General features: G+C 44.1%; 5 protein-coding genes across 7 annotated transcripts; 2 read left to right on the forward strand and 3 right to left on the reverse strand.

Moving 5' to 3' along the window:
• Positions 1-2722: 2722 nt before the first annotated feature.
• On the reverse strand, positions 2723-6778 carry LOC120809140 (uncharacterized). Its single transcript, XM_040162772.2, has 9 exons — positions 6575-6778; positions 4656-6000; positions 4446-4569; positions 4108-4288; positions 3981-3995; positions 3701-3784; positions 3378-3448; positions 2838-2973; positions 2723-2755 (listed from the first exon to the last, which is right to left on the reverse strand). The coding sequence occupies exons 1-9, from the start codon at positions 6650-6652 to the stop codon at positions 2732-2734; spliced, it is 2058 nt and encodes a 685-aa protein (XP_040018706.2). The 5' UTR covers positions 6653-6778; the 3' UTR covers positions 2723-2731.
• A 482-nt stretch (positions 6779-7260) lies between these two features.
• On the reverse strand, positions 7261-11531 carry slc35b4 (solute carrier family 35 member B4). Its single transcript, XM_040162773.2, has 10 exons — positions 11035-11531; positions 10203-10316; positions 10002-10104; positions 9875-9924; positions 9688-9769; positions 9480-9540; positions 9158-9267; positions 8999-9074; positions 8850-8925; positions 7261-8588 (listed from the first exon to the last, which is right to left on the reverse strand). The coding sequence occupies exons 1-10, from the start codon at positions 11109-11111 to the stop codon at positions 8339-8341; spliced, it is 999 nt and encodes a 332-aa protein (XP_040018707.2). The 5' UTR covers positions 11112-11531; the 3' UTR covers positions 7261-8338.
• A 431-nt stretch (positions 11532-11962) lies between these two features.
• Positions 11963-14445, forward strand: golt1bb (golgi transport 1Bb). The gene is made up of 5 exons (XM_040162774.2): positions 11963-12498; positions 13113-13204; positions 13295-13473; positions 13574-13655; positions 13924-14445. Exons 1-5 carry the CDS (start codon positions 12474-12476, stop codon positions 13960-13962), a joined length of 417 nt encoding a protein of 138 aa, XP_040018708.1. The 5' UTR covers positions 11963-12473; the 3' UTR covers positions 13963-14445.
• Positions 14446-15093: 648 nt separating this feature from the next.
• On the forward strand, positions 15094-17267 carry LOC120809594 (spexin prohormone 1-like). Of its 2 annotated transcripts, none has more exons than XM_040163511.2 (6): positions 15094-15277; positions 15642-15711; positions 15806-15851; positions 15940-15996; positions 16441-16524; positions 16598-17267. In XM_040163511.2, the coding sequence occupies exons 2-6, from the start codon at positions 15649-15651 to the stop codon at positions 16654-16656; spliced, it is 309 nt and encodes a 102-aa protein (XP_040019445.2). In that variant the 5' UTR covers positions 15094-15277; positions 15642-15648; the 3' UTR covers positions 16657-17267. The 2 variants fall into 2 exon arrangements, with proteins under 2 accessions (XP_040019445.2, XP_040019446.2); XM_040163512.2 differs by having other exon boundaries at positions 15232-15277; positions 15809-15851.
• ldhbb (lactate dehydrogenase Bb) lies at positions 16923-22240 on the reverse strand. Of its 2 annotated transcripts, none has more exons than XM_040163510.2 (8): positions 21986-22240; positions 19625-19758; positions 19174-19291; positions 18883-19056; positions 18630-18803; positions 18411-18528; positions 17970-18093; positions 16923-17717 (listed from the first exon to the last, which is right to left on the reverse strand). In XM_040163510.2, the coding sequence occupies exons 2-8, from the start codon at positions 19751-19753 to the stop codon at positions 17550-17552; spliced, it is 1005 nt and encodes a 334-aa protein (XP_040019444.1). In that variant the 5' UTR covers positions 19754-19758; positions 21986-22240; the 3' UTR covers positions 16923-17549. The 2 variants fall into 2 exon arrangements, with proteins under 2 accessions (XP_040019444.1, XP_040019443.1); XM_040163509.2 differs by lacking the exon at positions 21986-22240 and adding an exon at positions 20141-20350.
• Positions 22241-22710: the final 470 nt, after the last annotated feature.

The raw sequence follows: 22710 nt of genomic DNA on the forward strand, positions 1-22710 counted from the left end.
AGATAAGAGTTGAATAGCTTTCACACAAAGGAGCAATGTGCCCTTTGTGTTCTTTTTATTCTGATGATAAGCTGTGATGTGATATCTGTTCAATATTTATTATTCTGTGTTATTTCTCAAAACATTGAGTAGGTGATAAGGTTACAATCTGGCCACCCACAGTTTATTCTTGTTACTTTGTCAGACTGCTATCATCTCAAACACAGCAAGGGCAGGAAAATCAGGCTGAGTTCACTGTTACTGCAACAACACCTCTGGAAATTCAGAATGTTGAGGTTGTATCGTTTCCAAAAACTGCTCACTCAGATAGAAAATAAAGCAACATCGGACCAACATATTTTTCTATTTTAGATATTCTTTCTGTTTGTTAGGTTATCTTCTGTGGCAAAGGACAATCAAGACTCAAGTGTCAAACCTCAGGACTTCTGCTCTGACTCGTGGATCCATAAAAGCTTTGGCTGGCTGCTTCCCTGCAGTGTGGACCCAGAAATGTGGTGCAGGGAAACGCTGATGCTCATGTTCCTAACTGAACACAAACCACCTCTCAGCACTGACAGCCAAAGCAGATAGGAGGAGGAAGACGAGGCCAGATAGCAACCAGTTAACCCCCCCCCCCCAACCCCCAACCTCCCACCCAGAGCAAATCGACACACAGGCCCTGCACACCCAGTCCCTTCTTTAACAACACGGAGAGTATCTTCCTTCCTCCTGACTTTAATCTGGAGGGTCAGATGATCTTGCACCGTGAACGTGGACGTGGGAGCAGGAAGGGAGCGGCACGACCGCCTGAGCAAAGGTTATTATTAGACGTGCATTAAGGAGGGATTTGTGGCCACTCGAGGGAAGCAGAAACAAGCATGACATTGGCATGAAAAGTAAATGGTGAAGACGTTCGTGTTAACACAACAGGTGAACGGTTTATATCTAGCAGACGCGTAGCAACATTAGCATCACGTCGGAGTTGTGTTTTATCCAACTGATGAATATCATTTCATCAGTCTTTACCAATCACAACAAACAGGTCTGTTTCTTTAGCAGCTGAACGGTTTACTTGGTAACTTTGTAGTTTGGGAGTGAACAGTCTGTGTTGGTCACAGCTCTTGAGAGTGACTTCCTCTGTAGACCAGGAATATCTGACACAATGCAATAAAATATTGAGATATATATGTGGTTATAAAGATAGCAGCTTTAAGTTAACTTTGCATATGAATTTAAAATTGATCAAGTTAGTGATCAATCCATGAATTCTGGATACCAACAAAAACAATTAGTTATTTAATTGAGCATAATTAGCAAATACGGTCTCCTCTGACGTTGGGGAATACGTTGTGTCTAAAATGTCATGGAATTTAAAAAAGACAAAAAAAAATTAGGTCAAGATATGTAAGGTGGAAAAATGTCATGAAAAGAAGTAAAAAAAAAAAAAGTTGGTGCTTACGATTGTATTATTTCTTCCTAGTGTAGTGTATATTTAGCCTACTTACGGCCGACATAAATACAGGATCTGAACTTCCCTTTTTCTTGTACAAGTTGCTTTATGTTTGGTCTTATTTTCACCACCTTTATCTGCTTCATACCAAAGCTGTGCTGTTTGATTTGAGGCCCTCAAGCATTCCATGAAATAAGAGTCTTTGTCTCCACCCGGTGGACAGATTGTGATACTGCACTCACTCATTCTTTAGCCACTGGCTTTCAACACAGGCAAGAGGCGCCCTCACAGAGCAATGGCTTATGGTTCATGAACGGAACAGCTCTGATGGATTTGTTCAAAATAAAATAAAACATTATTTAGATAGAATTAATACTTTTCTCTAAAAAGAGTCCAGCATCAGTTTGTGAAGTCTTGCTGTTGAACACTCAACAGTTCCCAGTTTAAATTGTTCATGTATGCAGTGTTCCATCTTCATGGACATGTACCCAGTAATGCACTTGCACTAATAAGTGCTTCATTACGACGGCACAATACTTTTAAAAAGACCTTGTAGAACACATGTTGTTTTGAACATCATCTCGTGAAAATGCTGTGCACAGAGCACGACTCCACCTCCCAGGATCGAGTATAATAAATAATATTGGCTGGTGTTGAACAGCAACGACAAATCACAGTGTCAGATATGCAAGTTTTAGGACATGAAGGCCAAGGAACACTTTGAGCAAAGCATGCATTCATCAAAGTTATAAAGTTGTTGTTTTGTGAATGAACTAAGAACGTGCTTACAATTTCCTGGAACACATGAGCCATTATGGAATTCTACAATAAAGTTTATTTAGATTGATTTAATTTGCATTGCATGCACCAGAAAAACAAACAATTGAAAAACCTTATTTACAAAACCAATAACCTCGTGCAGGTCTTCGTCACTTCACCTCTGAAATCTGATTATTAGCTTTCAGAACTTCAAGGCACACAAACATATTGATTTCATTTAATGTATGTATGTATGTATGTATGTATGTATGTATGTATGTATGTATGTATGTATGTATGTATGTATGTATGTATGTATGTATGTATAGATTTTTTTGTTGCATATCTGGTTCTTAAGATGAATCCCGAGACTAAGAGAGGTTGAAAATATAACATTACCACGACCAGAACCGGTTACTAGGGTGCCGATGTGGCCCTTTTCCCCAGGAGTGTGTAAAAGCAGGACCTATTTGTTGAATTCTGTCGGTCCACCTTTCTTTGCTGCAGCAGTGAGGCTTCCAGATGTTGAAGTGGTCGACATTATTACCCTCCGGGGCTCAATTTATTCTGTACACAGAAGGGAGAAACACGTTGAAACGACGGACCATGAACCCACGTTACGAGCAGTGAAGACTGTACGCAGCTGCACCTTCTTGGCGTTGTCCACACACTGCATGTAGGCCGAGGCGATGCTCGAGCACGACAGGGTCTTCCCCGCGTTGTCCTTGTAGCATTTCAAAATCTGACTCTGCAAGTCACCGCACAGCGGCTGCACGTCGAAGCGCCTGGGAGAGACACGCCAACACCGAGGGGATAATCGGCCTTTTGGGAGTTAATACCGGTACATTTCTCTCCTGAATCCCCTGCCCAACACCAACTGTTTAACACCCACTGTGGCCATCATAAAGGTCGGCCATGTTTCTACTACAGCTTCTGTCATTCAGTCATAAGTATTGGTTATATCCATATTATTACTCATCATTCAATCATGTTCACAGATAACATAATTGTTACAAGCTAGTATTTTATATTAGCAGAGCTTTTGTAATAGTACACAGGCTGGCACTATATGAAAAGTGTCATGAGATAACTAAAAGGTTTTGCACATTAAATCGTTAAATCTACGTTAATAAAAAAAGACAAATTTACATAGTGATTTTGCATTTATACAAACACTGTCCAAACGTACGCAAAGCGGCTGTGAGTCTCCTCTTTGCCCTTTTTGAAGCTCTCAGCGGTCACCTTGTAAAACTCAGTGCACTGTCAAAAAAAGAAAAATATAAGTAAACATCACAGTACAAATATTAAGGAACATTTCCTCTGACAACTGCTTTTGTGCTGCGGCTGAAAACGATGAAGCACCTTCATGTCGAGACGAGATCCACATTCACTTTGGAGGCATAAATATTCAATGTTATCAATAAAATAGGATTCAAACCAGTTTGGGGGCTTGAATGTAACTTCCACCTGTGATGTGATCCGGCGATGAGGAATAACCGACGCGTTTCTCACCTTCGCCTCGAGCTTGGCGACGTGTTCCTTGTAGAGAGCGTCTCGTTTCATTAACTCTTTCTCCCTCTCCTCCAGCTGATGCGCCTGCGTGAGTTAAATGTGTTTGACTGACATCAGCATTACAACATTTCATCAATTCCTTTTTTAGAGGCCGGAATTATTTTCTACATTGTTTTAACTGGCTTTCACTCGACTGCAGAGTCGCCATCGGAAGCGCGATTAGAGCCAAATGAAAAGTGGAAAAGTGAGTCATGCACGTATAAAGTCTCTCCCGTCTCACCTTCAGCTCCATCCGCTGAAACAACACACCGGGGAAAGAGAGAAAAAGAGGCACGATGAGAGGAAAGATTTCCATATTCACAGAGCGATGCTGACACATGAACAGTTTGTGCGTCTCTGGCGCTCACATAAAGCTGCACCATCAGCCGCTCGTCTTCCGTCTTCATGCGCTCCCTCATGATGGAGTCCTTCAGGTTCTCGGCGTGCGCCGCCTTCTGCGCCCCCAGCGTCTTCCTCACCTGCTCCTCCACCTGAGCCTGAGCGGCTGCTCGGGCCTCCGCTCGCGCCCGAGTCCTCATCTCCTCCAGCCTTCAGACAGAGAACGCATCTTGACGCGCTCTACTCGTGCATCCTTCATACATTTTTTTTTTTTTTTACGTTCCCAAGAATTCACAATTTATCTGCAAACATTTTTCCACACAATAAATGAGAGGAGACAAAAACGTTGACAGTAGTTTGTCCTTACTGTCGCTGCAGCTCCTGCCTCTTCTGGTGGATCTCCTCCTCCAGACTCATCTGCATCTCCTCTTTGATCTTCTGCCTCAACTCTTCCTCCACCACTTCAGGAGGAACACGTGTGCAGAACGCGTCTGCATGTAAACACGGGACATTTGTGAGACGACAAAAAACGAAAGTGGATTTATGTCAAACTGTCAGATTGCATCACTCAGCTCACCTGCTGCAGGTGGAGCTCCTGAGGCAGAAGCTGGAACTTCATCCTCACCAACCGGGGGCAAGGACGGGGTTACGGGGGGCTCCACGGCAGGAGTAACTGGGGAGGATGGAGGCGGGGCCAGAGCCTCTACGAGGCGTTCACTGACCGGTGCATCGGTGGATAAGATGGCCAGCTCCACACAGTGACAGGGGGGTGGGGGCTCTTCAAAAATGAGCTCTAGAGGAGGTGGAGGGGCTGCCATAGGCCCCGGAGGCACAGGAGACTGTGCTGCCACCGGCTCAGGAGGAGGAGACGGTGCTGCCACCGGCTCAGGAGGAGGAGACGGTGCTGCCACCGGCTCAGGAGGAGGAGGAGGAGGAGACGGTGCTGCCACCGGCTCAGGAGGAGGAGGAACCATTTCACATGGAAGCTTTGACTCAACAACCAGGAGAGAAGGCCCTTCTTCTTCAACTGCAGCAGGTGGGACTGAAGGTTCCACAAGCGTCGTCTCCACTAGCGGCGGTATAACTAGAGGCTCAACTGGAGCGGAATCAACGAGAAAGGGTGGTGTTGTCGGTTCAATGGGTATAAATTGAACGCAGGGTGGAGGTTGAACCGTTTCCACAGGGATTGCATGAGGTTCAACAGAGGGAGTTACAGCAGCCGGTTCAATAGTAGTTGGACATGTTTCAGAGGGCAGCAGTGAAGCTAAAGGCTCAGGTGGAGCCACGGCCGATTCCACAGGTGGAGCCACGGCCGATTCCACAGGTGGAGGTACAAGAACAGGCTGGAAGACATGTTCTCTTATGGGCGAAGGAGATGGCGGTTGCTCTACAATAGGTGAGGATTCAGCAGGATCTGGGAGTACTGGCTCCCGTGCTGCTGGTGGTGGTGGAGGAGGCAACTCAAGCTCCACAGGTGCTTCTACTTGTGGAGAAGGTGTAGATGGAGGTGGAGGAGGGGCAGCTACAACAGGGATGGTGAGAGGTGGAGTTTTTGGCAGGTCTTCATGCTCCCCAATAGGAGGGAGGGAGTGACACTTTACAGGAGGAGGAGGTTCCACTGATGGAGGTGTGGGTGGGGCTTCTTGTGGAGGAGGAGGTGGTGCAGCAGCATCCGGGACAACAGGCTGAATTAGAGGGGGAGTCTTTAGCTCCACAGAAGTTGGGGGCAGGGAGTGAAACTTTACCGGAGGAGGAGGGACGAGTTTCACAGGAGGTGGAGGCACCAGAGGGGGTATCGGGTGATCAGCGGAGGGGGGGGGCGCGGGAGCAGGCGTTTGGGTTTCAGGTGAACGTCTCTTCTGTGAGACCTTCGGAGCGACGCTTGGAGACTCCTTCATCCGGTGGATCACTTTATCCGACAGCTTTAAAAGAAACAAGAAAAAAACTATTATCGCTATGAATTTAATAAGAATCTATTCTATAAAATCTACAACACATTATCAGATTCCAGTGTTTTAAAGTTTGGGGGAGGAGCTACAGAACAGCTACCTGTAGGAACACTTTTGATGAACATGGGCTATTAAAAGTTTTTTGTCACAATCCCATAATGGTACTACATGAACTACCTCATGTTAATGTTATTTAAAGAAACGCAGCTGGTGAAGGACAACCCGTGTTTTGGCGGCTGCGTTCATATTCATGATATAATTGATCATTTCATCTTTGTGTCGTCCAGGTGAATGACTATGTGCTTCCCCTATTTAACCCTTAACATCATCGTAAGGAGGGACTCTGACTTTGTGTTGTCACAACACACATGAGGGCGAGATCAATACGTATCGATCAACAAATATCGCAGAATTAAAAACATATTTTAAAAATCGCACACACAATTGCAGATGAAAAAAGCCCCATTGCACCGTGCAGCGACCGTCTGCAGGGATCATTTGACTTTCTCCCACTTCGCGCATGCATCCTCCCCGAGCCTTCACTCACCCGAATGCCCTTCACAAAAGTGACGCCCCCGCCTCCCCCGTCCTCGCGAGACAGGTGACTCGAGCCGTTTCCCCCCATCCACGCGCCGTAACGACCGCGTGTTTCCTGGAGATGTTTAATCCCCAACGCGTCCCCGCTGTCAGGGACTTCAACTACGTGAGCAGCTGCGAAGACGTGCCACGCCCACCGATGAGTGTCAACAACGGCCGCTGCTATTGGTTGCAGCTGAACAAGGCCTCTCCGGATTGGTGGAATCCCTTTAAAGCCAATGAAACGTGAAGGAACTTCGTGTACCGACGTTCAGTGTTTACAAAATTAATTCATTGATTTCAACAAATCCAATAAACCTTTTAACAGTGATGGGACGACTACTGTGAAGTAAAAGTAGCAACACAGCCGAGTAGGAATATATGTAAACATTTAAGATACAATGTGAGTTACTGGGGTATTTGTGAGCACCACATAAATATTGAAGCTGATAAAAATGCAGCTAATTTTGATTATTTTATTTACTGATTAATCTATAAAGATACATAATATATATAATATTCAAGCACAAAAAAAAGAAGAAAAAAAAAAAAATATATATATATATATATGTCATGCACAGTACTTGAATAGCACTTTTTGTATGCTTAAGTATTTAATTATTTGACTATACAGTTACAGAGACAGGACAATCTACATTTGTAGTCAAGTTGTCATTTTAATTTCAGTGGGCAGGGAGTGTAAAGAAGTATCGGCCTGTACAACGTGATGTTTTCATCGCTTAAATGATGCCCTGATACATCAGTCAGTTTGACACATGAGGAAAAAGAAATACAGCAGTGACATCTCATGGGGTCGTTGTGGTGCAGGGGTAGAGAGGGAGTGCTGGGAACTGCAAGGTTGGTGGTTCAAGCCCCCGCTGCCCCATGTCCCATTGTTGAAGTGTCCCTGAGCAAGACACCTAACCCCTAATTGCTCCCTGGGCAAAAATGTAAAAAGCCATGGGTTAAAAATGTAATGTAGGTCGCTTTGGATAAAAGTTTCAGCTAAACGACCTGTAATGTAACCTACATATATTATCCCCTCAGTATATTCTTTAAATAATCCAGAATCACCTCCTTAGACATTTATATCGTAAGAGGATATATTTGCATGTGTGAATGCTAATGAGGTACTTAGGTTAAATAGGGATGGTGACACATTACATTACATTAAGGGTGCAACTAATTATTTTCAATGATTCATGTACGATCAGAAACTAAAGTTCAAAGCCCAAAATCCAGAGGATTGCCTCCACACAGTTCTCAACATGGTGGCTAGAAGCCAACGCCGCTAACCGCGCAGACAACAACACTAAAGGCGCTAGCTGTTTATCCGAGGACGGAGGCTTTGCTTCTGCACTGACCATATTTGTTTGCTGCTCCATTTGGAGGGTATTTTGAATAATTATAAAGTGAATAGATTCAACTGATGAATGTAGGATGAATATTTGCTCAGTTTTAGGTCTCAAACAACCATTATTTGTGTCCTTAACTGCTAAATGTTTCACTGTGTTGACCAGCAAGTCTGTCGTCTTAAATACAAAGTGATACGAAGAAAATATAGAAGGTCACCAGCCTTCTTTTGTGTGTGAGTGAGTGATTGAGAGAGGGGCAGGTTTACTACGGCAGAGACAAAATTACATGATTAATGACAAAATCACTGCTGGATAGTCGACCAATAACTATCTCAAAGTCCAACGCGGCGTCTGACTCAGTCCTTTCTTCTTCTTTCGCTCTAATCCGCCTTCTTCTCCTTGACATCGGGTCCACGGAGAGCCGCCCGCACGCTGCCCCACACCTCGGTGTACAGCAGGGTGCCCAAGAACACCACCCCCGTGCCCACCCAGTGCCACCCGGTGAACGGGTTCTGGAAGTACATGATGGAGAAGATGAGGCTGAGGAACTTTCTCAGCGTCACCACCAGAGTGACGGTCAACGAGGCGCACTCCGTGGTGAGGATGAAAACCCCGCGAATGCACACATATCTGAAAGGAAATGGTTAAAGTCTGTAGCAAGAGTTTGAAAAAAAAGCGATGTAAATGATGCAATACTTCCTGCGACCGTGCAGAAGTTCAATCTGAACCTTTTGACTTGGGGCTTTCTTGCGGCGTCTCGTTAGATGTGGCTGCTTCGCCATGAGAAATGAGCTGTTTCTATCATCATGTGGAGGTCCGGCACCAATAGAATTAGGCAATTACTGCTACCGAAGACAAAATAATACATATATAGTTTTTTTTACAGGATACTGTGTGATGACGTTGATCAGCAGGTAGAGCCACATTATCGGCACAGTGAGTCCGACCACAGGAACAACTGTAGGAGCTGAGAGAGAGGAGGTTTATTTACATCTGTGAGTCAAGTACAAAGCGCCCCTCAATGGTTCGATGGCACTCACTGCTCTGACTGAAGTACAGACAGTGGCTGTAGATGTCGCTGGAGAGAAGCAGGAAGCCTGGCAGAGGCAGGCAGTGCTACAAATACACAGGACAAAGATCAAAAGCTGGAATTACTCCCGAAGGCGATTGAATCTTGCGCGCGGGGAGAGAAAGCTCACATTATAGAAGAGGGCTTCCTTGGAGTGTTTCCCGTACTGCTTGTACAACGTCTCCTGGAAGATGCCCATCCTCGCAGACATCAGCAGAGCAAAGGTCAGCATGCCGATACCTGAACGGCCGGAAATCCACAACAAAAAACAAATAAATGACATGGAGGATGTGGTGTTCATGTTGCTGGTTTGCAGACGGCACTCTGGACTGTGGAAAATGATCATCAATGGCTTTGGTTTTATGACATTTTATAGAATAAATGCTTCACAAATTTAACTAACTTCAGCCCGACATGTTGACATGAAGTGTGTTCGGCACTTGAAAACTCGCCTATAAGCCAGCGCACAAAGGCATAAAAGCTCTCCTCTTCTGATCCCTCATTGGCCACATTCTGCGGGGGGGGAAAAAGACAAAATGCACTGTAAAAAACAACACGGCCAACGCGGCTTGTATTGAAATAACTGTAATAAGCAGACACTAAAGACAATCGACAAATGAAGACAAGCATTGTCATAATGCAACTCTGTAGAGGACTCACCACTTGTTTGGCAGACATGATGGTGCAGATGAAGATACCTAATGAAACTAAAGCTATCGACAGATATTTACTTGCTGAATACCTGCAGGCGAAGAACAAAGCGAGACAGAATCAATCGTGATGCTTTCAACCTGCAGACTTGACTTCCTCGCTGAAGAAGCGCTGTTGTCAGAGGAAGCAGGCGTACCTTTTCTTCAGGATGATTATTCCCAGGATCATGTTTGCGATTAGCGATCCCTGCATGGAAAAAAAGGCAGCGATCAGACCGAGGGTGATGGGGAAAACCCTGAACTGAAGGTGAAAACGGTTCTTACTGATCTGAAGATCATGTGTAACGGCATGGCGATGTTGAAGTTAAGAGCGTAGTTGTTGATCACACTGACTGTGAAGAACATGGTCACCATGATCACATAGTTTCTGGGGGGAGAAAAGGAACACAAGAGTCTGTTTCAGCATTTACTCAACATATGTTTCTGCTGCTGCACAAAGTTAAAACCCCATCGAGGAGTTTTTACCTGACAGGGATTGCTGGTTTCTTCCTCCCGAAGTTGGTTTCAAAGACGAAACCTTCCAACGCGATGAATAAAAACTGAGCGAAGGTGACAATGTTGCCACATCCTGGAAACTGTCTGAAGGACCAAACAACAGAATTTACACTCACTGGATTTAAATAATTTAAAATTAAGTTGCAAAACAGAATATTTCCAAACAATCAATATCTTTACATTTGTATTGGATAAATACAACCGCGTACCATGAATTGTTGATTAGTGTTTTATTGACTGGTTTGTGTTGTACTAAGATTCACTACTTTGTTTTAGGGCCCTCGCCTTTACGATTGTATTGATGTACTGTATTGATGTACTGTATTGATGTAACACCCGGGGAGATTAGAAGCTCAAGAGGAAAGAGGTGCATCTTTTAGATCGAAGCTATATATCAGTTATTTATTTGTATCCTAACTGCGTTTATATCTCCTGTAGAAGTTAAAGACAACCACAAAAAAAAAACGCCTTCATTTTTGCTTTCCCCTTATTCTATCCCAGTGATGTAAGTTTAATTTTCTATACGGTCCTGATATATATACACACACACACACACACACACACACACACACACACACACACACACACACACACACACACACACACACACACACACACACGATTGTACATGCATACAAATATTTTTAATATAGATCAAAGATCTTGACCAAAAGTTCGACCAAAGTACAATAAAAAAGACTGACTTAACTAATGGCTACAGTACACACTCAATTAAATCCCTAATAATGACTTCTCTATTAGTGGGTAAAGTCCATATGAGAGAAGTCAGTTTGTCACTGACCTCACAAGCAGCTCGAGAGACACCACATTGCTGCAGCAGCCGACAAACACCAGCGCAACAGCAGCACCGGGGCCCATGACGGTTCACCGGGCAAAGGACTCGCGGGGAAATGTTTCACTTGATGAAGCGGACTGCTAATCGGCGCATAGTTGCAAACACGCGGCGTCTTTTGTCTCGGAGCAGAGCTTCTGCCTCGACACGAACTCCTGTTTCAGTTGAAAACGTCTGAAGACCGACAGAAACACTTCCTTATCGCGGGGCTGTTGGGAGTTGTAGTTCTTTTCTGACATCGGTGGCGGGGTGATTGGTACGCAGTGTTCTTAGTGTTGTCAGTATCCAAGGCACCATTAAAAAATAAATACATGTATTTTTTTCGTGACAATATTAGCTGCAACAATATGTGGAAAGTGACGGAAAGGAAGCGTGTATAATGTATTAATGGCGCAATCACCGCGCAGTTGTGACGCACAGGAACGTTCGAACGTACATGCGCAGACAAGCGCTGCCCTATAAATCCTGAAGAGCTCTCACTCTGCTTGATTCTCTGGCGACCAGAAACCGACTGGCCAACACGTCTCCTCCGCTGCTTTCCATTGGCTAGACCTCTCGTCCCACACTGATACATGACGTTGCTAAAAAAATATACTCAATTTGTTTATAGGTTAAATAAATAATAACTCTCTTGTATGCATAAATAATAACAATTAAATCTGACGTGGACATGGGGACCAGGAGTACTGGGATGACCAGGAAACTGGAAGGCATCTGTACAAGACACAAAAACATGTTGGGGCAAGGAAAAGGGTTGGATGGAAAAGAAGTGAAGGGAATATTATTGCTCGACTGAGAATTGGACATACAGGTTTTAACCATACATTACATAGAATAGGCAAGCACCCAACTGGGAAATGCTCATATTGTAACCAACCAGAAACCGTTCAACATGTACTGTTACAATGCGGGAATGTTATTGTCACTAAGGAAGGCAAAACATCACAACTGGTCACTGTCAGCTCAATTGAGGAATCGAGTAGATAAATATATACTTTTCAATTATTCCGTTTTTGAGAGAAACGGATTTATTTAAACAAATCTAGAGTTGTCCTTAATATTAATTTATTTTATTTTATTGATCTATTTAGGTTCTGCGTAAAGTCCTGCTCCACACTGCAGTCCAGAGGGTGGCGGTAAAGCACAACACCAAATAATAAGAAGAAGAAGAACCACACGCTGACAAACAACTGCAGCATAGACGATCTTTGTTAGAATACGTGTGCGCGTCCCTCCCGTCGACGTGGCGTAACAAACCGCTAGCTTCGCCTTCATCGCTGCTACTGTTGTACCAGTTAGCCACAACGACTGGAAGCAGCAGTCTTTAGCCTCTGCGAGCTTCGTGTAGTTCGATTATTGATACATAATCATCTCCTCCTGCCGCCAAAATGATTTCACTCACGGATTCACAAAGTAAGATTGGAGCGTTAATGTTGGTCCGTGTCTTTAGCGTTGTTTCCGCGTAAAACCCGGTTAGTTAGCTGAACATATGAGGTTAGCAGCCATTGGCTGAGCTGGTAGTTACGTCACGCAGCCTTACGTCACTGTGTGGGAACTGGAGAAATAACTCTGCTAGTATTTCCTTTACATGCATTAATGTCAGCAACTAGCTTGTTATCATTTATTTAAGAAAATATTTACATTTTCTTTATTTGATAAACCATGTATTGATTGAAATGGGAATTTATCCAACTGCTAATGTGCTTTTCAGCTCTAAATACTAAATTATAAGTTTGAAGTTTAAATCAAATTATGCATCACAGTGTTTGTGATTGGCTGTATCGCATATTGGCATCTCTGGTAAAGTATTGGATTTTCTAAAAAGATCTATTTTGTCACACAGATGATTTAGAATATTTAACGGTTTAATTTTGTTTCATTTCCGGTTTGCTTTTTTATCTTTATCCAGTCTTCCCTTTTAATTAGTGTGTGCAGCTACTGGGTTTTAAAAATGACAGTATAATCTTACCAATAGCTTATTTCATGTTACCACATGGCCATTTAAACCACTGTCTTGTTTCTCACAGAAATTGGCATGGGGCTGACCGGGTTCGGTGTGTTTTTCCTCTTCTTTGGGATGGTGCTGTTTTTTGATAAAGCTCTCCTCGCCATTGGAAATGTGAGTTAATCAATAATCCCATCACCACACTGCACGGCCGGCAAACTTCTCCCTTCTGGCTCTGATCCCACTGTGTGTCTCGCTTGGCAGATCCTGTTTGTGTGCGGCCTTTCCTTCGTCATCGGCCTCGAGCGAACGTTCAGATTCTTCTTCCAGAGACACAAAGTGAAAGCCACCAGCTTCTTCCTGGGAGGAGTGCTGGTGGTTCTCATCGGATGGCCGATCGTTGGAGTCGTTCTGGAGATTTACGGTTTCTTCCTCTTATTCAGGTCGGCTCAAACAGACAAGACCGCAACATCTCGTTGCTGTCGTTATCCCGAATCAATGTGATTTATTTCTCTCGCCTCATCCTCGCTCTCTCATTAACAGGGGATTCTTCCCGGTGGCGGTGGGCTTCATCAGACGAGTACCTCTGCTCGGGTCTCTGCTCAGTTTGCCATGGATCAGTGGAGTAAGTATCACGTCGAGCAACGAATCCCAAATTCATCCAATTCCCTTTGAATTTAGCTTTTATGATTGATTATTATTCATTGTCAATCAGTTATATCATTGTGTTACTGTCTCATTACGTCTTTGGGGTAAACTTTCCTTTCAGTGGTTTCACCAGATTTATTTTTGGCCTTTTTCTTCATCTGCGCTTTTAACTTATTCTGCCTGATTTATAATAAGTTTGTAACAAATTGCAGCTTATAAATAACACCTGTCTTATTCTCTTTCAGCTAGTGGATAAAATGGGTGAGAGCAACAACATGGTATAACAGAGGAGCATCAGAGGGCCGCGTCGTTATTTATAGTAGTTACTAATAGATCCGGTATACTTTGACCATTGCCACTCCAGATCTGGGAATCCAAACAAAGTGTACCGGTGGATGTTTGACTGACCTCATGGTGTTTTCCATCTGACAGCCACAATATTTTTTTTCAATTATTGTTTTAAGCGCTGGAAGCGGGTCTCCCATTTTGTATTATCCCCGTCTTGACATTTACGGACTGATAACGTGGGAACCCGGCATCAACTGAGCGGAGAGTCTGGAGCTCTCTGCAGCATCCTCTCCTCTGCAACGTGTGCCTGAACCGCCAGCTTCTTCCTTTGATGAAACCTTACTGGAATGTTGTACATTAAAAATAAATGGTAAGCCAGGTGTTACTTTGGCAAAGACGGTTAAGGTTAAGATGCTTTCTATGGAGGTGTTGGCTGTAACTTTTGTATGTGCGTATTTGAAATAAAGTGTATTTTATAAGCTTGTGCGGTGGTTGCTTTTCCAGCACTGCTAACAGGTTTATATGTCAAGCAGGATGTATAATCACTGTAGATTTTTAAAAGGCATGAATTGCTTCAGGGTACCAGCGGCCTTCTCAACAAAGAGCCTTTGGTTTTTCATTCATTTCAGTTCCTGCATGAAAGTCTCTGATGTTCTTGTCAAGTAGCCGTTTAACCATCACAGCAGTAATCATAAATAATGATGTAAGATCACAAAGATGACAAAATAAAATACAGCGTGTTTTTAAAACCTTCCATTAATATTTATGAGTAATAAGTTGAGACACTTTGGAAAGTAAGAAAGCGTAGCTTAGCATAAAGACAGGAAGTGGGCACCAGCTGGTCTGCCTCCGTCCAAAGGGAAACTTCCACTTAACGGAACCTCGTAAAGCTCACCAAAAAACGAGTAATGAAGACAAATGACAAAGTACGCGATGAAAAGTACGGTACTGTTGTAGGGCTCTCCCTCCTCCACCTCCTCCTCCGCCCAAAGGCCTCACATGTCTACGCCCGCCGACTCCACTCGCACGCTGTCGTCAAGCCAGCTTTCATTCATAAAATGTGACGCGGTGACCTCGCGAAGACAATGCGGTACTTTAAGGGCTGTGAATGTCTCCCTCTCCTCTCTGTGCCTGATGAGCCATGACGGATTTAACACCTGTCAATCTCGTCAATGGAAATATAACACAAGGCCCCAGTGAGGCCTTTAGCCTCATCAGTGACGCAGAGGTCGATCGATTTCATAATGTGGCAGTGAGAGGAGCTCATAACACAAGTGCTTAGCCCACAGGAGAGCGTACACACAATCAACGGTAAGGTCCTTCTTATTCTTTATATTATTACTGCTGTGTGTTATTGTTATCATGGTTTATATTTTTTTATATTAGTTGTTGCTTTCTGCACTCTTGACATGTCCTTCAATTAAAGGAGAAGCCAGATAATTGTTTTTATAGTGAACATACTTTAGGTCATAAGCAGTTTTTAACAGACTGTAATGTAAATGTAGACATAGCAGTTTATACATGTACTTGTCCACTGTTAGAACTCCTCTGTATAAGCAGATAAGTGAGAATATTGTTCGAATCACTTTGACAATATAAAATCTTTTTTTTTTAAAGATTTCTTAAAAAAAAAAAAAATATATATATATTCTAATGTCACTGAATGTAATTACAGTTCAACAATGGTTCCAACAGTCACTTTGCTTGTGGTGACATTGGTGGCCGCGACTTGGGGAGAAGCACAAGTGGGTGGAAGAACATTTTCTGCTCTTTGAGCTCAATTTAAACAAACACATTGAGGAATAGAATGATGAGATAAACTATGGTCTTTTGCATCAGCAGAGGAACTGGACTCCGCACGCCATCTTATACCTAAAAGGAGCACGTAAGAATTCGCAGAGGAAATGTAAAGCTGTTGAAATAACTGGTTTGGAGAAATGAATGGAACTGTGTTGAGCGTGGGTGTTTTACAGGAGACCGCTCGGTGTTGCGGCGCACCAGTAGAGTGGAAGGGAACACGTTACACATAGGTGAGCGCAGCATGTGATGCCCTGCAGCTAACTGAGAAAGGATAGTAAAAAATGCTATTTGTGCAGTGGTGCAGTATTATTTTAGGCTCTTTGAAGCAACTTGTAACTAATGACTTGGTAAATAAGTAATACAAGCAGTTAGTAAGGAAGAGTGTAAAGTCTCTGTTGTTATAATATGTTCATTACTACTATTAGAACCTGCAGAAAAATACATTCCAGTGCAAAGTTTTAACTAACATTTGACTTAGATTTGGCTACAAAAACCTCACAACACTTAACAATTTACTTAATTAACATTTTAAAATGCATAAAAGATGCTTTACCTTTTTTTTTAAACAACCCATTTACAAACTTCACCTGACTTCTTGGGGGTCACTGATTTGACTGATTCTGTGTAACAGTTTGATAACAGAACATTTGAACTTGTCTCAAATGTCTCTGCAGTGACTCGCGACCAGAGCATTGATGGACCCGGAGCGTCTTTGTCTTCGCTTCTTCTGGAGCTTCTGCAGCGAGTTGCTGAAAAAGGTCAAAATCCTGAAAGTTTCCAACAAAACAGAGATTTAAATCCAAATCGATTCTAATCAAATTGTTTCCTCAGGTGGAGGTAATCCAGATAATTACCACGATGAACAACAGCTGAATTTCAAATATGTGTGAAGATATATGTATATTTTTTGTTATCTTATTAGTATCCATCACGTCTTCTTATATGTGTCACTTGTTGCTGTTCGAGTTTAGAAACCTGCTGAGTAAATAAAATTCCTTTTTGCTGTTTGGTGCGGTTTGCTGTGTGTGAACACGAGGGAGGGATTCCCTTCTACCTGTCCTGTAAAATTGTTCTTTCAGCTCTGGGCAGCGATTAAGAGATTCACACCACATAATGATTAACACCATGCTGAACATCACCGAGTCGTTCATCATCACACCGTCTGGGAGTTTTATTGGACATGGCAGCCTGAACTAAGGGTGACGGAGTCAATCAAAGGTCACCAGCAGTGACAGTTTAATCCTTAAAATCTCTAAAACTATCTGTGCAAGAAAGGCTCTCATATTATGCAACCATTAAAGCTTTTATTCTAGGACACCTAAACTGCATAACAATGTTTTACCTGCGTTTAGTCGTCTTTCCTCACAAACAACATGCTCATCTAATAAACACATGTGAAGTAAAGCATTTCTCAAGAGTTAATTTACTGGTTCAAGTCTGTGATAAAAATGTCCATTTTATGACATCATCATGTTCCGTTTCCATAGCAGGGCGGTGCATCACAAAATGCACCCACGTGCCGATAAAAACAATAAAGTTGGCGCTTTCCGTGTGTTAGCTTGTTCACGTTGTCATGGTAACGTTTTAGATAAACCGTCCAGCACACTGGTCGGTGAGAGAGAGCCAATGTCACAAACAGACAGCTACGGCTACGTTTGATGGGAATAAACTCCCGTGGATCTACATTGGGCAGTGAATGGAAGGTGGCGCCGCGTGACGTTTAGTGACCGCAGATGTGATGGTACGTCGGGGGCGAAGGGCCGCATGGCCCCTTGCTGTGCGCTCAGACGTCCTGCAGGTCCTTCTGGATGTCCCACAGCGTGCCGGCGCTGGCCTGCAGCCGGGCCACCTCGTCCTCCGTCAGGCTCATGTTGACCACGCTGGCCACGCCTCCGGCGTTCAGCACGCAGGGCAGGCTCAGATACACCTCGTTACTGATCCCATACATGCCCTGCACACAACACACCAAAACCTCACCGGCAGCAGAAATGGGGGATTCTTGTGCTGAAATTTGAAATGGCTAAACAAAGAAAAAAAACTACATTTGCAAAGGAAAAGTCATTATTAGTGGATTTGTTTAGACAAAAGCAGTTTGGTGCCATTGATTCAGGCAATGCTACAAAACAGTAGAGTTTAGAGATGCGCTACAGCTCACACCGGTGTGTGTGTGTGTGTGTGTGTGTTCCGTGTGAGCAGCCTTTACCTTCACCATGGTGGACACGGGATGAATCCTGTTCATGTTCCTGATGAGGCTTTCTGTCAGGTCAGCTACGCTCAGCCCGATGGCCCAGTTGGTGTAACCCTTCAGTTTGATCACCTCGTAGGCACTGGGAGGACAGGACAAGACTTTTGCTGTGAGGCGTAATTTTGTCTCACTCTTTTACTGTCCAATTTTCATACCGACACAACAGTTCATACAGGTGGCAATAGACTGCATTATGGATCACCAGCCAATAGTTAGCACTTAGTCTGTTTTGATTAAACTCAGGTAACAAAATCTAACCAATGTGAAAAACTAAAAGGGTTATTTATGATCTGGATGAAAATGTCAGTGTCATTCTTAGGGGATTTATACCAGAGAAGAGTGAACCAGAACATTTTCACAGCTACCTTTTCTACATAAATCAAAGAACAGTGTCCCCACCTGTCCACCACCATCTTGTGCGTTTCCGTCCAGTTCTCCTCGTCGCAGTCGGTGCCGATGTCCGGGTTCAACGTCTGCAGGTTGACCCCCGCCACGTTGGTTCCGCTCCACACGGGCACTAGAGACACAAGCTTAAAACCGGTGACCTCCGTCCACACGCTGCACACTCGGTCTAGACGGACCATCATCGCTGGCCATTAACGGAACACAAGTCCTCACCACTGGTGTCTCCGTGCTCGCCCAGGATCCATCCGTTGAAGCTGCTGGGATGGATTCCCAGTTTGTCGGCCATCAGGAAGCGAAAGCGCGCCGAGTCCAAGTTGGTGCCGCTGCCGATGACGCGGTGCTTGGGGAGGCCGCTCAGTTTCCAGGTGACATAGGTCAGCACATCAACTGTTAGAAAGAGTTGTTGCCATCGTTAGGTGCACGAGGGAAGTTAAAAACAGAGTGAAGACATGGCGTTGGAGGGTACCTGGGTTGGAAACCACAATGATGGTGCAGTCGGGGCTGTATCGTACAATCTGAGGGACAATGTGCTTGAAGATGTTGACGTTTCTCTGGACGAGGTTCAGCCTGCTCTCCCCTTCCTGCTGTCGGACTCCGGCCGTCACCACCACGATGCGGGAGTTCGCTGACACGGAGTAGTCTGAAAGCCGAGGAGTAGACGAAGGTCACGCTTCCTCACTTCCAAAGTCCTATACGCACTGGGGTATCTTTGTGTCATCAACGCTTGCACACTCCGACGTGTGAGGTTTAAACTTGCCTTTGTTTGCGACTATTTTGTGGGTTTTGAGGAAGAGGCTGCCGTGCTGTAAGTCCATCATTTCTCCTTTCAGCTTGTCCTCCATCACGTCCACCAGGGCAAGTTCATCAGCCAGCTCCTGCAAACAGCACTCTACACTCATTCACCAATCATAATCAATCTATCAATAATGGGGAGGATCGAGGATACTTATTCTATGGGTTAAGCATGTAATAATAATAAACTAGGCCTCCACCTGCTACATCCACAGTGTTATGCATGTATTTTCTTCAATAAAGTCAAATTCTAAGTTGCTTTGGTCTTTTCACCACCCTTTTACCCCTGTCAACGAGTAATAACAGATCGGACCCTGGAGATCAGGAATAATCCGGCGTCGGTTCTGGGTGTTACCCTCTTCTGTGACACCAGCTGGCATCAAGGTAATCTGAGGCGAAACCAGTGGGGCTCTTACCCTGAGCAGGATGCTTATAGCACAGGCCATGCCGACCTGCCCCACGCCCACCACTGTCACTTTATTCCTGGGGGGCTCAGGAGGGCCGCTGAACAGCGGAGTTAGCAGCTTCTGCAGAATTGAGGCCATGTTCACTGTAAGATTAAGAAGTAGAGGAAGGAGGAAGGGGAACAAGGTTACTGGTCAGAAAGCATGTTGACTGTAGAGCGACGAACACGACGCACGGACACAACTGAGGGACACGGTCCTGCAGCCGGGAAGCTGCGTGCTCAAACTTCATAAATACTGCATTCATGACACCGCATTTCACAATCTGAGTGTAGATGGATTAAAAACGATGCCACACACTGCTCACAGTAGCACTAACGGATGTAGGAATTCTCAGACACCTAGATCAATTACACAAATAAAAAAGAAAAAGAGAAGACACAATGACATCGATGCGTTATCTTCCTGCAGAGTTCACCTTGAAAGGACAAGCGGCCAGACACGCACAAAAAAAGGAGCAATACTTGCATTGTTTGGCGAGGCTCCGAGCTGCGAGGTATAAATACCAAGATGTAACCAGCATGGCAGAGTGAACGGATACCTGAGGTGTGATCCCACAGAGCTGCGGACCCCCGGCCTCCGCATCCACCTCCCACAGCTACTATTAGTGCAAACCAGACAATCCGAGCAGGTATCCGCCGGTCAGCTGCCGCAGTAGCTTGGAGCTCATGTGACTCAAGGCCTGCCCCCCCCCCCCCCCCCCCCCCTCTCCCTCCTCTCCCTCCTCTCCAAACCCAAATGGAGGACGGAGCACTATAATCGGATGCCAAACTTGACTGACTGACTGCAGACTGTTAAAGGAGTTACTGTAATCCCTTAACGCTGCCACCATCTGGTGCACCTGAACTACATGTGGACATTCACCTTGCATTTAATGTTATATATAGAAAATATATACACACACATATGCTAATATCTTCTCTGTGGATGAATGCAGTGTATTACGTAATCCTTCCTCCTCGTTAAGACTCCAATATTATTGTCACTGTTACAAATAACATAATAATGTGAAATATTTATCGTCTCGCTGCCTCTGAATTTTTACCACAATTACGCCGCAAATTGTTGAAAAAATAATACAACACTTTCTGTCTGTGTATGGTATCACTGCTTGAAATCATCTTATTCTGAAAGACGAATTAGCTCTAACAATTTCCCACGTCTGAAATAGCAATAGAAGTGCACGACGTGAACTGCCCATTCATTATCTTTGAATGAAGCTGGATTACCAAGAGAAGGTGCTCTCCGCTCAAAGCATGTAAACACAACTGGTTAATGTATAATGTAACACGGATAGATGAAATCCAGCGTTCTGATTGGTTGAGAGTGAGTCACGAGGGGTGCATTATTGCGCGATAATGTACAGTACCTGTTCACATTGACCCGAGCGTTCAGTATCACTCCGCACCCACAGTAACATTTTAGATTTTCGACCGTTACCGTGACATTTCAGCTTTTAGCTCGGTGGCGATCACACAAAAAGACCGGAAATCCCACAAATGATCGGTTTGGGGCAATGTGAGCTTTAGCACCCGGACTATTGAGGTGGACGTCATCAGCGATGTGAATGAATGAGATTCTGCGAGATCTTGCAAGGAGACCCAATAACGTTTACGTGCACGTACAGGGACTATTTTTCTCTAGACTACTGAAATGCGATACACAACGTTTGGTGGCTACAACTATTTTGTGCTGAAAGGCAGCAATTTACTTACTATTTATAATTTTGCCGCCAAGAGCCAAACTCCTTGCTGGACGATAAAATACAGCCTCTCGTACCTTATTGCTTAAATAACATCCTTTCATTTACCTGGGGAATTATTTGACGAGTCATGGGGACCCAAATAAAGCTTTACGACAAGGAAACATGCTTCTCGACCCTCAAGAAATAAACCGATTAATATTAATTTGTGAATAGTTTATCTATACTATTTCTTGTTTTAAAATGTAACTGGGCCTTTCAGTGGTTTTAGTTTACCTAGAGATAAACACTCCAATTGGAAGCTGTCAGTGCGAGTGTTGAAAAAACAACCATCTAATGTCCGTTAGTGGATTATCACATGACAACAAACCATTTCATCTTCAATTCTAAAGTCCGGAAAGCACAAAACTCAAAACTCTTCAGAATGGATACAGAGCACATGAAGAGGATGCTGATGAAACAAATGTTATCACTTAATAGAGAAAAGAAAACACGCTTCATGACAATGTTTTACAAATACAAACGAAAATCCAATCCATTCTAGATCTGCGCGTCTCCTGCAGATATTTTATTAAACATTCCACATCACAGAGGAAATCATGTCTGTTCACCTGTTGCCTTGAGGGTCCAGCCACTTTGAGTGCAAGTCCCCTTCCTTTTTCCAACCCTTCAGTCAGACTCGACCCCGCTATGGCTGCTCCTCTTCCTGTTGTGCTCCCGGGCTGCAGCCTACTGGATTTAATTGACTAAGCCTCTCCATCCCCTGCAAAGTCTGAGTTAGGCACTGCAGGGGTCACCTCAGTCAGCTGGTACACGCTCACATACATCAGCACAGAGTCTCTGCTAATAAAGCAAACCTCAACACTGATTTCATTACTGCCCCACGAGGTCAAGAACTCAACCACGGCAGGAATAAAAGCACACAATGAAGCTCCAGTCACTGGTTACCAGCGGCTGCTAAATGGTGGAATGAGCTCCCCGATGACATCAGGCCCACAAGTCTATACACCGTCCGACGCAAACTAAGTAACACACTTCTACCGAATATACCTGGACTAAGTAGCACTTACAAAATGTTGTAGTTTGACTTCCTTGATTGCTGTTGTGGTTCCGGGTCTGTGCCCTCATGGCTGAATGCACAAATTGTAACTTGCTTGGAATAAAAGCATCAGCTTAATGAAAAGGAAACGTTCTTGATTCATTTATTACAGTGACCGTGCATCCGCATGAAAGGTGTCCTAAGTTTATTTTTTCTAAACAGCACATACAACTCACTCATAACTCAGTGTTTATATGACTTGTAGCTTAATTTGGTAAAACCCCAGGAAGCATGGAT

The sequence above is a fragment of the Gasterosteus aculeatus genome, chromosome X, assembly GCF_964276395.1.
Source record: "Gasterosteus aculeatus chromosome X, fGasAcu3.hap1.1, whole genome shotgun sequence".
Classification (NCBI taxonomy): domain Eukaryota; kingdom Metazoa; phylum Chordata; class Actinopteri; order Perciformes; family Gasterosteidae; genus Gasterosteus; species Gasterosteus aculeatus.

Bases quoted from the DNA above. Each gene is read 5' to 3' on its own strand.
- slc35b4 (XM_040162773.2), bottom strand. From the start codon at position 11,111: ATGGGCCCCGGTGCTGCTGTTGCGCTGGTGTTTGTCGGCTGCTGCAGC. The intron at 10,105-10,202 runs GTAAAAACTCCT...TTCTCCCCCCAG, and splicing joins AAACCAGCAATCCCTGTCAG to AAACTATGTGATCATGGTGA. The intron at 9,268-9,479 runs GCGAGTTTTCAA...CCGGCCGTTCAG, and splicing joins CTTTGTGCGCTGGCTTATAG to GTATCGGCATGCTGACCTTT.
- golt1bb (XM_040162774.2), top strand. From the start codon at position 12,474: ATGATTTCACTCACGGATTCACAAA. The intron at 13,205-13,294 runs GTGAGTTAATCA...CTCGCTTGGCAG, and splicing joins CTCTCCTCGCCATTGGAAAT to ATCCTGTTTGTGTGCGGCCT. The intron at 13,656-13,923 runs GTAAGTATCACG...ATTCTCTTTCAG, and splicing joins GTTTGCCATGGATCAGTGGA to CTAGTGGATAAAATGGGTGA.
- LOC120809140 (XM_040162772.2), bottom strand. From the start codon at position 6,652: ATGGGGGGAAACGGCTCGAGTCACCTGTCTCGCGAGGACGGGGGAGGC. The intron at 4,570-4,655 runs GTGAGCTGAGTG...GTTTACATGCAG, and splicing joins AGGAGCTCCACCTGCAGCAG to ACGCGTTCTGCACACGTGTT. The intron at 3,449-3,700 runs GTGAGAAACGCG...TTTTTTTGACAG, and splicing joins TCGCCAAGCTCGAGGCGAAG to TGCACTGAGTTTTACAAGGT.
- LOC120809594 (XM_040163511.2), top strand. From the start codon at position 15,649: ATGGTTCCAACAGTCACTTTGCTTGTGGTGACATTGGTGGCCGCGACT. The intron at 15,712-15,805 runs GTGGGTGGAAGA...CTTTTGCATCAG, and splicing joins CGACTTGGGGAGAAGCACAA to CAGAGGAACTGGACTCCGCA. The intron at 15,997-16,440 runs GTGAGCGCAGCA...ATGTCTCTGCAG, and splicing joins AGGGAACACGTTACACATAG to TGACTCGCGACCAGAGCATT.
- ldhbb (XM_040163509.2), bottom strand. From the start codon at position 20,195: ATGCTGGTTACATCTTGGTATTTATACCTCGCAGCTCGGAGCCTCGCC. The intron at 19,759-20,140 runs GCAAGTATTGCT...TTAATCTTACAG, and splicing joins TCGGAGCCTCGCCAAACAAT to TGAACATGGCCTCAATTCTG. The intron at 18,804-18,882 runs GTACCCTCCAAC...TCTTTCTAACAG, and splicing joins CATTGTGGTTTCCAACCCAG to TTGATGTGCTGACCTATGTC.